The sequence below is a fragment of the Ambystoma mexicanum genome, chromosome 5q, assembly GCF_040938575.1.
Source record: "Ambystoma mexicanum isolate Mex_15411 chromosome 5q, UKY_AmexF1_1, whole genome shotgun sequence".
Classification (NCBI taxonomy): Eukaryota; Metazoa; Chordata; class Amphibia; order Caudata; family Ambystomatidae; genus Ambystoma; species Ambystoma mexicanum.
Genome location: NC_090933.1, coordinates 70,425,982 through 70,442,183, shown reverse-complemented (window position 1 = coordinate 70,442,183; position 16,202 = coordinate 70,425,982). Strand labels below are relative to the sequence as shown.

Genomic DNA, 16,202 nt, shown 5'->3' with positions numbered 1-16,202 from the left:
CATAGATTAGCGAGCAGTGTTAGAAGAAGGAGGCGGATGTGAGAAGGGTCATGAGCAAATAAATGTCTAAGAACCGCTTGTCCCACTTGAGTATCTGTCTTGGAATGAGTGTCAATGCAGTAGTGCCGAGTAAAGGTGTGAATAGAGCTCCATGTAGCTGCTTTGCAAATGGTGTCAAGGGGTGCATTTGCAATGAAAGCCAGAGTGGCCCCAGTGCCTCTTGTAGAGTGGGCCCTTGGTGTAAAAGGCAGTGTTTTTTCTGAAAGGGAGTAACACAGCTGGATACATTTGACTATCCATTTAGAGATGACACCTTTAGAGACGCGATCTCCTTCTCTGCCTGTGAGCTACGGAGACGAACAGTTGATCTGTCTTTTTTAACGGTCTGGTCTTGTCTAGGTAGTAGAGGACTGCTCTTCTCACATCTAGTGTGTGTAGTTTCACCTCAGCAGAGCTTTTGGGTTCTTGGAAGAAGGCCGGTAGCTCAATGGACTAGTTAACATGGAATTTTGAAATGAACTTGCGTGAGAACCTAGGGTGAGTTCATAGAACCAGTTTATCCTTATGAACAGTAAACAAAGGCTCCTGCACTGACAGAGCCTGCATTTCACTGACCCTTCTTATGGATGTAATGGCTACTAAGAAGGCAGTTTTATAGGTCAGGTGTTTGAGACTAGCTTTATGCATGGGTTCAAAGGGGGGGCATGAGTTTAGCAAGCACCACATTAAGGTCCCACCCTGGTGGTGGGTTAGAAATTGGAGGGTGAAGTCTCTTCACCCCTTCCATAAAGGCTTTGACAACTGGCACCTTCCACCAGGACACCTTGTTATGGGAGGTGGTGTATGCCGACAGTGCCGCCAGGTGTACTTTGAGTGAAGTAAATACCAATCCTGCATCCAGCAGGTGGAGCATGTAAGTAACAATACTGGAAGGAGTGCAATCAACTGGGTTGATTTGATTATACTGGCACCAAATAACAAATCTTTTCCACTTATCAAAGTAACAGTGTCTTGTGTTTGGTTTCCTTGATTCTTTCAGGATATCTATGCATCTCTGTGGTAGATTGATATGGCCAAACTCTAGGACTTCAGGAGCCATGCTGCCAAGTTCATCGGGCTGGGTTGAGGATGCACTGTTTGTTCTTCGTGCTGGGATAGTAGGTTGTGCCAGCACAGGAGTCTGATGGGTTCGCACACTGCTAGTTTGCGCATGTGCGGGAACCGCGGTTGTCTCGCCCACATGGGAGCAACTAGGATGAGCGTCATCGATTCCCTGTGCATCTTTGTTGACCACCTTCCTCATCAGAGGGGTTGGTGGAAAAGCGTAGGCAAACATCCCAACCAATTCATCCATAGAGCGTTCCCCATGGAGCCTGGCTGGGGGAACCTGGATGCAAATCTACGGCATTGTCTGTTTTCGCTTGTGGCAAATAGGTCTATAGTGGGGAAACCCCACTGTGAGAAGAGGTCTCCTACGACTTCTTCGTGTAGACACCATTGGTGTTCTTCCGGGAGGGGGTCTCTGCTCAAAGCGTCCGCTAGTGAATCGAGATCCCCTGGAACGTGTTGAGATGACAGGTAAATGTTCCATCTGAGTGCCCATATCCAAATTTTCTGGGCAAGCCCGGACACATTTGGCGAAACGAGTGCCTCCCTGTTTATGTAAAACATTGCTGTCGTGCTGTCTGTTAGGATCTGCACTGACAGATTCGATAGGTGGGGTTTGAATGCTCGAAGTGCTCTGAAGACTGCCAGAAGCTCTAGCAGGTTGATGCGATTCTTGCCCACTGTGTGAGACCAGAGGCCCTCTGGAAGGGCGCATAGATGGGGGGGGGGGGGGGCGAGCAGCGACCAAGTTACTTCACTGGTGCAAGCTCCCCTGTGGGAATCCAGGCCTGCTGCGACTCCGTAGGTTTGCTGCTTTACAGTCTTTATATGTAGTTCTTATGTTCCTCTTAGTTCGAATAATAATGTCTTGCTTCTTTCCTTTTAGGTATGGAAAGGTATTTTGGTGTTGTCGTGCAGTTTGAAGATGAGCATGGGCCGGTAGGCGAAAGCACGGTGAGCGCGATGCTGTTCGGTGAGTAATGCGTGATGCGCGGCGCTGTTTCGTCTTTTATATTGCTAACCTGTGTCTTTTCTCTCCTTGCAGGTTGCAATGTTCCTCGCCGAGCGCCGTAATGTTCCAGCAATGATACTGACCAGGAGATGACTACCCAGGTAAGAATTGTGTGGTTTTCTTCATTCAGGAGGAAACGTGAGTAAACGCTTACTAATGCTGTCTTTCTTTCTCCTCTTTCCAGGTTATGGTATTCCAGGATGCATGCGGTACCGGATGATGGAGTTTGTACCTTCAGGTGAGTGGAACTGAAGTCAGAGATGGATTGAAGACAGGATACTGTTCCAGGTAAGTTTCGTAGTGTTCTTTCTCTCTCTGCAGGTCCTTGGTTTCAGTTAAGCTGGCATCAAGGAACTGGACACGATGAGCGTTACGCTGCCCACAGCAGAAAAACGCAAAGCATGTTCTGCTGTTTGGGTGCGGTTTAAAAAGTCTCAGGTAAAGTAGTCCAGGTAGAGTAGTCCAGGTAAAGAAGTCCCAGGCCTCCCACACCCAAAAGACTAGACTGCATAGCTCAGTTCCTTGTAACTGAGCTATGTGTGCCTCCAGGTTGGCTGAATCCCCCCACCCCCAAGTTAAATAGTCCCAAGTAAATAGTCCCATTCTAATGTTGGTCTTCATGATGGTTATGAGCCTGGCGCCAAAGGCGCCAGGACTGACTCCAAGAGAGTCTTGGATGAGGTTTTAAGGCCTTTGACCTGGCCCTAACTGGAAGGCTTTCTTTATTTCCACAAATGGAAGATTTGTATTTATGTCTTCAATATTCTTTATTTCCACAAATGGAAGATTTGTATTTATGTCTTCAATATTCTTTATTTCCACAAATGGAAGATTTGTATTTATGTCTTCAATTATATATGTACCTCCAAGTTGGTTTTTATTATATGCACTAAGTTGTGATATAAAAGTTTCTTTTCTAAAAAACCTTTTTTTGTTCCATTATTGTGGAAGTTTCCAGCACACCTTCTGTGCATGTAAATTTTGATAAATTATCAAGACTATATGGGTTGAGACCAGGTGAACCTTTCCAATTTATTTAGACTTCACAGTAGCCAACCCAACACATACCAGTATCCTTTCTTTCTTGTTGAGATCACTAACTGGAAGGCTGACTTGCCAGTGAGGGCCAGGGGCAAGGGTCATGACACTCGCGCATGGGTGTCTAACGAGACTCCAGTGCCCTTGCCGTCTGAAACGGCGGCGTTGCTGCCATCACTGAAGGAACCCACCGCGTCCATGGCCTCGAGTTGCCTGGCGTAACGGGCCCAACGTTTGATGGAGCGGTCCTTAAGTGTTTTAGCTTTAAAGAGCTTACACGCTCTGCAACTGACTTCGGGGTGGTCCCTAGGCAAACAGATTACAGGCGTTATGCTTATCTATCCAAGGGAACTTAGGGTTGCACTTGGGGCAGAATTTAAATAGAGTAATCTCAATATGTTAATATATGGCAGCGGGCAAGTGTATGTAGGAAATATGAGTATGTCCACCCCCCACTCTCCCTACTTGCAGGCCAGAGGCCTTCTGAGGCCCGGGCAGAGGCCTTCCGAGACCCAAAGTCCGTCGTGCAGTCTCGACAGCTGTTCGTTCTTCAGTGCCGGCGTCGATCTTCGGAGTCTCGACGTGGGATAAGAGGAACAGGGAATTTTTGAATAATTAATGACAAATGGCTGAAATCCAGGGAACTCCGCAACCATGCTTCCGACAAGTGTTGCGGAAAAAAAACAATCTGAGTGTCCTACGCGCGTGAGGGATCATGGGTACAGTGGACGTCACACTAGGGATAGTATTACTGGCACGCCCTAGGTCGACGCCCATTTTCAAAAAACAAACTAATACTCTGCAGCTTCCACTAGATGTCGGCCTATGCACAGCATGTGATCTAAGCAGATTCCACAAGCTATATACATATACACACACACACACACACACACACACGTGTGTGGTATGGAGGTGAGGGAAGGTAAGGTGGGCCTCATGGATTGAGGCGAGGTAAAAGAAGTGGGTGGAGGGTGTGGGGTGTTGTACCACGTTCTCTAGAGATGTCCTCCCTGACCCCCAAAGTGGGAGTCTCTCCCCATGAGATCTTCCCGCTGAGTACCACCCACAGGATCGGGTAGCAGTTTCACCTCCCTGGCCTCATGCGAAGGGGCTCTCCCTCAGGGAGAAGTGATGGCATCTCGGGATTCGTCAAAGTAGCTCATCAGCATGTTTCTGGGACTGCAGTTTTAAGAAATTGTTATGTGTGAACATTCACTGCAAGACTCTACCCTGAAGTGTGCTCAGTGGGAAATATAGCAGTGAACTAAGCGATCACCTCAAAAGCTGCAGGGCATCCTTGGTCCCCCCCGAGATGGATACAGAGAGCATCACAAATTGGGCAATGACAGCACTATTATGAAGGTAATAACAAGTAAGAAACTAGTGGGAAACGCTATGTCCTCAGAATCTCTAGTTTTTTAAAATTAATATAAGAAATACATAGTGTGTTTGATTATCTACCTGCCCCACAATAGTAAAGGGAGGAATAGATAATAGCATTTTTTTCCCTTAGAGTGCAAAGTTGCATCTTGAAATAAAAACATGCATTGTTCACTGCAATAAGTAGTACAGTTGTTGGATTTCCTCTTAATCTACATAACAAACTCATGGCCAACACAAATTGGACATTTCTGCACATACCCAACTCCACATAATAATGCAATAGTGATATACTGCTTACTTAGAAGTATGCATCTCCTGTAACGCTAACTCACACCTGTTACTGAACTACAAATAAGCGCTGCCACAATTAATCACATCCTATTCATTAATTCCATCAACTCACATTCATGCTAGCATACTGAATCCCAAATTAAACCAGTTACATAAAAAGTTAAAGTCCCAGAGTTAATGTAGAAACTACTCACCACAGAATCAATCTGTTCCAGAAGTTTCATGAATTGTTCAACTGCTGATTTTATTCGCTTATCTAGTTTGCCAAGAGCTTCTGTTTGTAGATTTTTGGCTAGAAACCCCTATATGAAAAAATCCAGAGATATCAGACTCCAATAGAGATTGAATGGTTTTCCAATTAGGATTTTACAATAGAATATTTTGCATCAATATGATGTCCAACAATATCATGTTCACTACTCCATAGCTCATATTATCCTTTCTTCCTACTTTTGCAAGATCTGTCCTACGACGACGGACCCAGAGCTTTGTGCACAGGAACATCCTCAATTCAGTTGCGCGTGTTAAGACTGCAAGAGCGTGATTTACAGTCCTGCCCCACCTGACAGCACCTTCCGAATTCACAAGCCGGGCTTTTCCATCCACCAAGGTCGGACCAAACAGATGAACAAGTTACTTCTTACCTTGTAACGTTCTTTCGACGGGATGGTCCTCCGACGTATTCCTCATCTTAGATATCTCCCTCCAGCTCTGCTGGCCTCAGAAATTTTTCTCTCTAGAGGGCGCTGCGCGTCGACGTCCTCCGAGTCGTTGTCCCTCGACAGCCGCCGTATCGACGTCGACGTCATCCTGCCTATAAAGGCCGCGCGCAGCGTACGTTGCTCAGTTCCGTTTTGTAGCCCACAATAATACTTTCTGGACTAACTAATCACCCTGAAGGAGCGTAAGCTGCAACAACAAGGGAAGTAGAACTGCGGGGATGGATGGGAGGGTCGATGAGGAATACGTCGGAGGAACATCCCGTCGAAAGAACGTTACAAGGTAAGAAGTAACTTGTTCTTCGAAGGGATTGTGTCCTCCGACGTATTCCTCATCTTAGATAGGCTCCCATAGCAGTATTCTATTATCGGAGGAGAGAGTACTGACTTCACGCTGTCTTCTATTGATGAATAGAATGCAGTACAGCCCTTCCAAACCTAGTCTCTTGACTGGAGGAGGAATCCAAATTGTAAAAACGTGTAAAGGTATGGACAGACGACCATGTAGCGGCCGCACATATGTCTTTAACCGGCACGCCTCTTTTGAGGGCCGATGAAGCTGCAATACCTCTGGTCGAATGAGCCCTAAGGTTTTGAGGGGGCTCTTTCCCTGCCAGTTTATAACATTCCAGAACGGCTAGAATGATCCATCTGGAAATGGTCTGCTTAGTTAATGGTAACCCCATCTTGTGACCTGCGTAACCTACAAACAGCTGGTCTGCCTGTCTTATCCTGGCTAGTCTACTGATGTAAAAACTTAAAGCCCTCCTAGGGTCTAGCCTGTGTAACCTCTCTTCCTCTTTCCCCGGGTGAGGAGGAGGATAGAAAGATGGTAGGGTAATCTTCTGAGTGATATGGAATTCAGAAACCACCTTTGGGAGGAAATTAGGCTTCACTTGCAGGACAACTTTGTCTTTGTGAAATATTGTGTGAGGGGGTTTACAGGAAAGAGCTTTTAATTCGCTCACCCTTCTAGCAGATGTAAGTGCTATTAATAAAACAGTTTTAAGGGTAAGGAATCTTAACGAACAAGAATGGAGAGGTTCGAAAGGTGTACCCATCAGGAAAGTTAGTACTAAGTTTAAATCCCATAGGGGAATTTGGAATGGTCTTGGGGGATAAACATTGGTTAACCCCTTTAGAAACTGTATTACCAAGGGTAATTTGAAATAGGATGGTTCTTCCGCAGTACGCTTAAAGATGGATAGCGCTGCGAGATAGCCCTTAATGGTGCCAACTTGAAGGCCTGAATTTGCCAAATGTAGTAGGAAGGACAAAACGATTGGTGTACAACATGAAAAAGGGTCGATATTCTGTTCTCTACACCAGCTGCAAAATCCGTTCCAACGGCAGCGGTATAAAGACTTTGTTGCTGGCCTCCTTGCCGAAAGCAACACCTCCATATCATCATCAGGGAGGTCCCAATCCTTGTACCTCAGCCTTTCAGGAGCCAAGCGTGAAGGTTGAGGGTTTTGATGTCTGGATGGAGAACCTGACCTCCCTTCTGTGAGAGTAGGTTCTCTCTGAGTGGAAGTCGAATTGGAGGGCAGATGGACAAGTCTAGAAGGTCCGGGTACCACGTTCTCCTGGCCCAATCCAGGGCAATTAGGATCATGGTTCTCCGGAATCTTCTCAACCTCCTGATCATTTGAGGAATGACAGGGACCGGTGGGAACGCATACAGAAGCGGAAACTCCCAGTCCACTATGAACGCGTCTCCCAGAGCTCCTCTCGGGGGAAATTCCCTTGAGCAGAACAGGTCGCATTTCCTGTTTAGGCTGGTGGCGAACAGATCTACCTGAGGGGTTCCCCAAAGGGCGAAGATCTCTTGAAGGACTTCCTGAGCTAGCTCCCACTCGTGGGAGACTGTTCTGCCTGCTCAGAGCGTCCGCTGTCAAGTTCTTATCTCCGGCTAGGTGAACTGCCGATAGAGAGATTCCTTCTTGGATTGCCCAAAACCAGAGCTGCATCGCCTCTCTGCACAGGGGTAGTGATCCTACGCCTCCTCTTTTGTTGAGGTAATGCATGGCCACCGTGTTGTCCGTCATTATCAGGACGTTCTTCCCTTGTACAGCTGGCAGGAACGCCTTCAGCGCAAGTCTGATGGCTCTCCGCTCTAACAGGTTGATATGTAGTCTGGACTCCGATGGAGACCAACGACCGCTGATGGTCAAGTCGTTGGCGTGGGCTCCCCACCCCGTGAGTGAGGCATCCGTGACTACTGTTATCTCCGGCCAGGGTTGCCAAAACTGTTCTCCTTTCAGAATGTTCTCCTGACAGGCCCACCACTGAAGGTCTCGAGCCACCCTGCCGGGAACCTGAAGAAGATCTGTCATTCTCCCTGAGAATTGTGACCACTGAGTCCTCAATGCCCACTGAAGGGATCTCATTCTCAGGCGAGCCTCTGGCACTAGGAAAATACAGGATGCCATGAGGCCTAGCAACCTCAAAAAGTCGAAGGCTGGGAGACGTTGGGCATGTTGGAACTTGGTAACCATCTGTAGAATATCTTGAGCCCTCACCTCTGGTGGCGAGGCTTTTCCCAGGGAAGTGTCCAGGATCGCTCCTATGAACTGGAGTCTCTGCGATGTTATCATTTGTGACTTCTTTAAATTGAGGGAGAAGCCCAGTCTGTGAAGGAAGTGACACACGTGATTTAGCTGGATCTGAGCTTGTTCCGGAGAAACAGCCCTGATTAACCAATCGTCCAGGTAGGGGTAGACGTGAATCCCTTCCCTCCTTAGACTTGCAGCCACTACCAACATTAACTTGGTGAAGACCCTCGGGCGGAGGTCAGCCCAAATGGCAGCACTCGAAATTGATAGTGAGAGTTGCCAATTGCGAACCTCAGGTATTTCCTGTGTTTGAGATGGATAGGCACATGGAAATAAGCGTCCTGAAGGTTCAGAGATACCAACCAGTCCTGGAACTGAAGAAAGAGTGAGTCCAAGATGGGTCTCAGTCCTCCGTCTTTCTTTGGAATGAGAAAGTAAGGGGAGTACCAGCCCTTGTTCCTCTCCGCTACAGGTACCGGTTCTATGGCACCTTTCTCTAGCAGGTCCCAAATTTCCTGCAAGAGGAGCGGATCTGGAGCTTTCTGAGAGCTGATCCCCGGTGGATGACTGAGGTATACGTAGGAAAGGCAGGCAGTAACCTTGGGCAACTGTTTCCAATGCCCAAGCATCTGACGTGATAGCCTGCCATACCGCCAGATGTTGAGTCAACCTGCCTCCTACAGGTGTCCTGTGAGGGAAGTCCTCAGAGTGGTTTTGGGGCGGCTGATGCAGATGCCGATGGTAAAGAGGTACCTGCTGTTGCTGCGGCTTTTGAATATCTACCCCGTCCACCTCGGGTAGTTCTTCTTTGTCCCCTTTGAGCCGGTCGTCCTCTACCTCTTCCGAATGCGGAGTAGAAGCGAAAGGACTTGCCCCTCGCAGAGGTTCCTGTGGGACGAAAAGGAGTCTGACGGATTGCAGCTCCTAGGGATTTTGCTGCTGCTTTTGAAGTTTGCAGTTTCTCTAAACGGTCATCCGCCTTTTTCCCGAACAAAGAAGAGCCATCGAATGGCATGTTCAAGAGCCTGGCTTGCACATCTGGGGCAAAACCAGACTTTCTCAACCAAGCGAATCTCCTGGTTGATGTACTTGCCGCCATTGCTCTGCTGATACTGTCAGCCGAATCAATGCCCGTCTGGAGGGATTCGCACATAGCGTCTTTACCGTCCTGTATAATATTCAGGAACGCATCCCTTTCTTCTCTCTCCGGGATGCAGTCAGCCGCTGTAGAAGCACACTCCCAAAGTGTATGGCTGAACCTAGCAAGGGTGCAAGTAGCATTAACAGATTTTAACGCCATGCTACATGCTGAAAAGACTTTCTTTGCCATAGCATCATATTTTTTATCGTCCCTGTCCTGTGGGACGGTAGGATAAGCCGTCTTGACATCGGTAGAGGATGCTGCCTGTACCACCAGACTTTCTGGGGATGGGTGTTTAGACAGAAACTCTGGGTCTGTAGAAGATACCCTGTACTTTGTAGACAGTTTTTTATTTACTGCTGGTACTACATCTGGGGTTTCCCAGTTTGTCATGATCGTTCTCTGAAGAGCTTTATGAAAAGGCACCACAGGATCCTCCTGTGGGCCTTTGTCAAGAATATCCGTGAGGTCATCTTGTTGGAAAGATTGTGAAGGTGCAGACCACCCCATGAACTCTGTGATCCTGGCCATTAAGGCTCTATAGGGGGTTTCAGCATGCTCCCCCGGGTCTGGCTTAGCAAACTCCACCTCAGGGGAAGTGTCTAACCCACTTGCCTCATGTAAGGAATCATGAAGATCCTTTAACCTGCGCTCTTCAGAGGAAAATTCCTCTCTAATTGGGGTTACAGGTCTCTGCAACTGAAATGTGTCTTCCTGTTCAGACAATTCACCCTCTTCCAAAATTGAGGACATAGTTCTCAATTGTTCTGAACTCATAAAGGGAGTAAATCCCATTTCCAAGGCAGAGGGTGCCGAACTTGTCATTATCGGCCTCGAAAACGTCGATGTCGACGCCGACGTCGAGGACCTGGGGATAGTCACTGGGTGTGTCATAACTGTTACTTTTCTTGGCGTCGACGCCGGTGTCGAAGCTGGCGTCGAGTCGACAGACCCATGTGTCGAAGGTCCCTTCGACAACTGCGTCGAAGACATCGACCTCGACGGAACCCTCGTCGACGGCGTCGACGGAACCTTCGAGGAAGGTTTGGAGGTCATAGTCTTACTCGAGGGTTCGAGACGCGCTCGAGAGGTTTCCTTCGCCGGGTACTGCGACTCGCGGCGTTTTTGACCTTCGGTTTTTTCGACCAGAGCATCGCTCTCGGCAGTCTTCGAGGGGGTCGAGGCCGCTTTCTCGAAGACGCTCATCATATTTTTGCGGAATTCCTCCCATTCAGCCCGGGAACTATGTTTCGTGGGGCAAGGGATTCTTTTTGGCGAAACAGAGGAAGAGGAAGACGGAGAAGGGGATCTTCGACGTCTCCTCTTCGAGTGCTTCGATCTCGAGGAGTGATGAGACCCACTCCGAGACCTGGAGCGCGAATGGTGACGAGGAGACGAATGCCTCGACTTCGTCGACGAAGAAGAAGCTTTAAAAGTCTTACCTTTCTCCAGCTTCCCCCTACGCTCCTTCAGGGCCTTAGCTGTCATGGACATACAGTCCTCGCATTCCGAACAATGGTGTTCAGCTCCCAAACACCACAGACAAACTCTGAGGGTCAGTCAACGACATCTTTTTCCCACAATCTCGACATTTCTTGAAGCCGGATCGAGGAGTTGTCGGTTCCGACGAGGAAGCCATCGAGTACGGATCGAATGATTCGAGGTAAATAGGATTAATCTGACTAAGAACTGAGCAACGGTATTCCGAGGCACTGAGTAAGCGCGGAAAAACGGAACTGAGCAACGGACGCTGCGCGCGGCCTTTATAGGCAGGATGACGTCGACGTCGATACGGCAGCTGTCGAGGGACATCGACTCGGAGGATGTCGACGCGCAGCGCCCTCTAGAGAAAAAAATGTTCCGAGGCCAGCAGAGCTGGAGGGAGATATCTAAGATGAGGAATACGTCGGAGGACACAATCCCTTCGAAAACTAAGTTTAGTTGGGATGAGGTGTTAACAGAATGAGTAATCTTGATATACTTGTACATCCCATTCACTTTCTACTATACTCATTGGAGATTCCAAGTATAAATAAGTGAGAGGAAGGTTAGGCCAGAACCCTAGTATGGTCAAACGGTTGGGAAAACCACCCGAACACACAGACTGTCATCCCTAGAGTTGACATTCATACAGTAGTCTCTGCAGAAAGCTGAAGAGGATTCCTTGGTGGCTGCTCTGCAAACATTAAAACGCACATGCCTTAGAAAGGCGGCAGATGCTGTCTTGCACATCAATTACAAGTGCACGAAGAATCTTTGAAACAAGAAGCGTTTGTACATTGTAACGCTTCAGAATGCAAGAAACAATCTGAGCTACGAATGCCTTGGCTCCCCATCTGTCCAGCTCATAGCCTATTTTAACGGTATCTAGTCAATTCATCTAAAACCATTCCATCTAATACCATTCCATCGAAATGTTTCCATCTAAAAAATGTCCATCTAATGCATGTTTTTGGGGAGGCGGGGGGGAAAAGGGTTATTTTTTGTTGGTGTATTTTAAAGGGTAAAAAACAGGGGTATGGGGACCATCCCCCCTCCGCCCCCCAAAGGAAAATAAAATGCATTAGATGGACATTTTTTAGATGGAAACATTTCGATGGAATGGCATTAGATGAAATGGTTTTAGGTGAAATGACCATAAACTCTATTTAACTAATGATCAGTCTATGAAGAACAACTGCCTTTAGTCCAATAAAGTGTCAGGGTTGCTTAAATATCTTTCCTCATCAGAGGACAGACCCAGAAAAGGTGGGAAGACCCATTTCTTAGTTTAAAATAAAATCAGTGAACACCTTTGGAAGGTATGAAGAGTGAAAATGAAGGACAACCATGTCTTTGTCAAATAAACTGTGAAAGGTGTTGAAAGTCGACCACCCCTGATGCTCACCGAGCTGATGGGAAATCAAAAAGGCCACCTTCCATAAACTGTAAACCTATATTAGCTATCGGCTGAAACAGGTTCAGATACCAAATGTGATAAGGGGTCCTAACCGGGGGATACAAAGAGAGAAGAGGCCCCCTCTACAGGATTCCAATGGAACTAGACAAAGAAACTGACTTGGTTGTGATAAGCTATGGCTGTTGCCAGATACATCTTGCACGACTCAATGTGAACAACCTTCTTTCCTTTATCGCAATTTGGTGATCTCTCACCCATCTCCTGTCCTTAGACCCCCTTTATTGTTCCACCTCTAGCTGCTGGTCTTCCCAATCTACATATTAATTTCTGCCAGCCATCTCTCAGTCTTTCCCTCGCCCTGCTCATAACTTTGCCTCACCCCGCTCCTCCGTCATCATCCTTCCTTTTCTCTCAGTGCAGATCATTCCCCTCCTTTTCCCACTCTGTCCTTTAACTCCTCCTTTCCATCCTCTCTTTTTGCCCCTCTTACGGCTCCACTGCATACCTTCCTCCACACCAACCTCTCCCATCTCTCTTCTTTGACTCCTGCTACGCTCATCTCTATGGTCACAATCCATATCTTAACTACCAGACCTCTACCTTTTTAATTCTAGTGGGGTAAGAGAGTAGCCATGTGAGGGTGTGATGTACAGCAACTATGTGTGGGCTATGTGCGGGCTTTGCAATGGGTCTAAAGCTGTATGAACTACAGCTTTCTTAGGTGATCTGGATTGTGCAGTAGGCCACCCTGTGGCAATGCACACCAAGATGGTGCAACCGCCAACTGCAAGTGTGGAATCCGATGGCGTTTCGCTTTCAGCCGCTAGAGGCCATGTTAGCATATTGCAGTCGATTGGGGCTTAACATCTCCAGTGGTATGGTTTCTGGACCCCCTTGGATGACAAGCTTCCTCAGTTCACTCAAGGTTGGGTTTCCATTGCGTATCCGTTCCTTGCCATCAGCTGTCAATTACCCTCAATAGCTTGCGGTATGTAGAGGTGCTCCTTCACAGGCCCAATAGCATCACCCTTTGGGTTTCATCTGTCTAAAGACAAAGCAAACGTCTTAGGCTACAAGGGGCATATGGAACAGTGGATGTTTTTTTTTTTTTTATTTTTTTTATTTTATTGGTTTGAATTCAAACCTTTAAAATGTTTTACAACACATATGAAAATTTAAAAGTTACATTAGGTATTTCGAGTCCCCCCCAAATGGCCCCCTCTTTGTAGTCTCATATTCAAGCGTTACACCGCTTTTTCCTTAATGCCTGGTGTACAGTGGGAATGGTGCCACCCTTTAATCACTCATTATTGTCTTTTAATCTCTCTTCTATCACTGCCAAGAAGGAGGTCAAGGGTATAATTAATTTCATGTCTAACCCATTCCACATAGTCTGCCACCACTCGTCCGCGCATGCTAATAAGTTATTGTCATTCCATCGTCCCAGGTGAATTGATCGTACGTCTTTCAAAGCAGCGCAGAACAAGACTAAATGTTTGAGAGATTCCAGCTCGTTTTTACACAACCGACAGGTTGGAATCGTATGTGCATTACACGCCCAATGACCGATTCTGTCTTTAGTTTTCATTGCATTTAACCTAAAGAGCATAAATGATCTTCTTGCTTTTGGGTTAGGAAAACGAGTTAGATATTTTTGGAGGATGCCGTGTCCTCTTGCTTCAGCGGGGCAATCTTTCATCGCTTTGACATTGTTACGTTCACTGCATGTGTTTATCCAATCCACACGCCATACTTTCTTTTTGGCCGCTGTGGGGTTTGTGAGTAAAGTTTCCAAGGTGATGCTATACATTGTTAACAACTCTTCGCAACGTCTTGTCCATTGCGATAAAATGTCTGGCCCTTTAAGCGAGGCATGATGGAAAATTTGAAATTGGAGGATTCCTTCCTCTACTCTCGTTTTCCGAAACAATGAGAGTTGATTCCAACATATCTTGGCATGTAATGATGTTAAGGCTAGTTCATAACGTAAGCAGACTGTAGCAATTCCAGGCGGAAGGCTTAGTGCTTTGGTCCAGAACATGTGTTCTAACACGGCCCAGTGAGTTGACGGACAGCCAAATGCGTTTTCGGCTCCATATGCCAGAATTGGAGACACTTTCTGTACGTAGAAATTACGAAGTGGTTGCAGTGAGAAGCGTCCATATTTTTTGTGTATCACGAGGCCTTGACAGGCCAACTGGCCACACTTTCGCTTAGAATCTGCTACCCATGGTTCATCGCAGATGCTGGAATTCAAAATCATGCCCAGACATTTCACGCTTTTGGACAGTTGCAGTGTCTCGTGATTTAGGCGCCATGTCTGTCTTGCGCCCTTTTGTTGCCAGCTTGTTTTTAAATTCTCAAAGATCAATATTTCAGTTTTTGTAGTATTGATCTTTAGCTTGTTCTGACATACATAGTTGTGAACTGCTTCCAATTTTCGTTGGAGCCCTATTGGGGTTAGATCTAATATTACCAAATCGTCGGCGTATAATAACCAACCTATCTTCAAAGAATTTCGTTTTGGTGGAAATGATCTCACAGATTGAATTGTAGCTCCGATGTCGGAGATAAAGAGGCTGAAGATAGCTGCTGCTAGGGGACATCCCTGCTTAACCCCTTTGTACGTCATAATTTGGGTTGACAGGGTCCCAAATCGGTCGAGTCTAATGAAGATTGAGGTGTCCTTGTGAAGTTCTTTTATGGCTGCAAGTAATCCTGGAGGACAGGCCCACATTTCTAGCTTTTGCCACAAGATTTCTCTATCGACCATATCAAAGGCCATAGAGAAATCAACAAAAGCTAAGTACACTTTCGTATTTGTTCTAAGGGCTTCCATTTTCAACAAGTTTAGTACAAGCAGGTTCAGTGAGCAGCCAACTGATTTTACAAAACCTGCCTGTCGTGGGTCCACTCTATTTGTTGTTTTTGCCCATGCAATCAGTTTCCTGTACAATAATGAAGAGAAAATCTTACCCAAAACGTCAAGTAAGGCCACTGGTCTGTAGTTCTTTGGTAATAATCTATTACCTTTCTTAAATATTGGTACGATTATTCCAGTCTTCCACGAGGCCGGTACTTGCTTTTGGGAATTAATTCTCGCAAATAATTCGCAGCAAAAGTCAGCCCACAAGTCCGGAAATTGTTTAATCATACAGTTCGACAACCCATCAGGGCCAGGTGCCCGGGAGTTTTTTGCTCTCACGATTGTCTCGTAGATATCCTCTTTTAAGAACTGTAGATTCCATGGTGTTATGTCAGGGGGTAGCTTATTTGGCTCAAGATCTTTGTGGTACAAGGCTGTGAAATGATTCACCCACTCTTTTTCTGGCACTGGGCAAGCTTGCAAGATGAATTGTGGCGCTTCCAAGCTGTTGATTGTGCACCAGAATTCCCCACTATCTTTTTTCATTAGTATTGTCATCATCGCTTCTGCGTCATTTTGATGTATAATCGCTCGATGGCTTTTAATCCAGTTCTTATGGGATTGTCTCACTACTTTGTTTTTCCTTGATATTTCATCAGTTGGACCTTGGTTGTTTTTACAAATTTCAGCTCTCATCATTCTCTTGCGTTGTTTTATCATGATGTCAAAGGTGTGTTTTTTTTGGAAGGACCAATTTTTCATTCCAGTGTTTTTTGTTTTAAATTGCGACAACATTGGGACGTAGTCGGTCTCCTTCCCTAGTAACTTGAATTGGTTACATATCGTAGATACTTCCTCTTCCTTCAACCTTAAGCGCCGACGGTTTGGTTCCACCCATATTTTTGTGCACCATGTTTCCCTCTCTACGCAACCAGAGTCTTGGAATTTTAATTCCAACATGTCATGGTCACTGTTGTCCATTGTATGAATTTTCAGTGATTTGATTTTCTCATGTATGGTGTTCGACACAAATATATAATCGATGGTGGAACTTTGACCCTCTCGTTTCCACGTTGGCTTCGGCGGGATATCCCCTTGTGTACAGCCATTTAACATTGAGAGACCCCTCACTTCTAATTCGTCATTCCATGATTTGGCAAGCTGACGTTTAAGGGAACTCTGTGGGTTAAA

General features: G+C 46.4%; 1 protein-coding gene across 2 annotated transcripts in view; it reads right to left on the bottom strand.

The window, feature by feature from the left end:
* BAG1 (BAG cochaperone 1) overlaps window positions 1–16,202 on the bottom strand; it is a 570,958-nt gene that overhangs the window by 269,052 nt on the left and 285,704 nt on the right. Inside the window, exon 5 of one of the 2 annotated variants that reach the window (XM_069620543.1) lies at window positions 5,026–5,133. The exons of the other annotated variant lie outside the window; for it this stretch is intronic. Within the exon in view, the coding sequence (XP_069476644.1) occupies window positions 5,026–5,133 (108 nt within the window). The remainder of the gene's footprint in view (window positions 1–5,025; window positions 5,134–16,202) is intronic. 2 annotated transcript variants of the gene reach the window in all.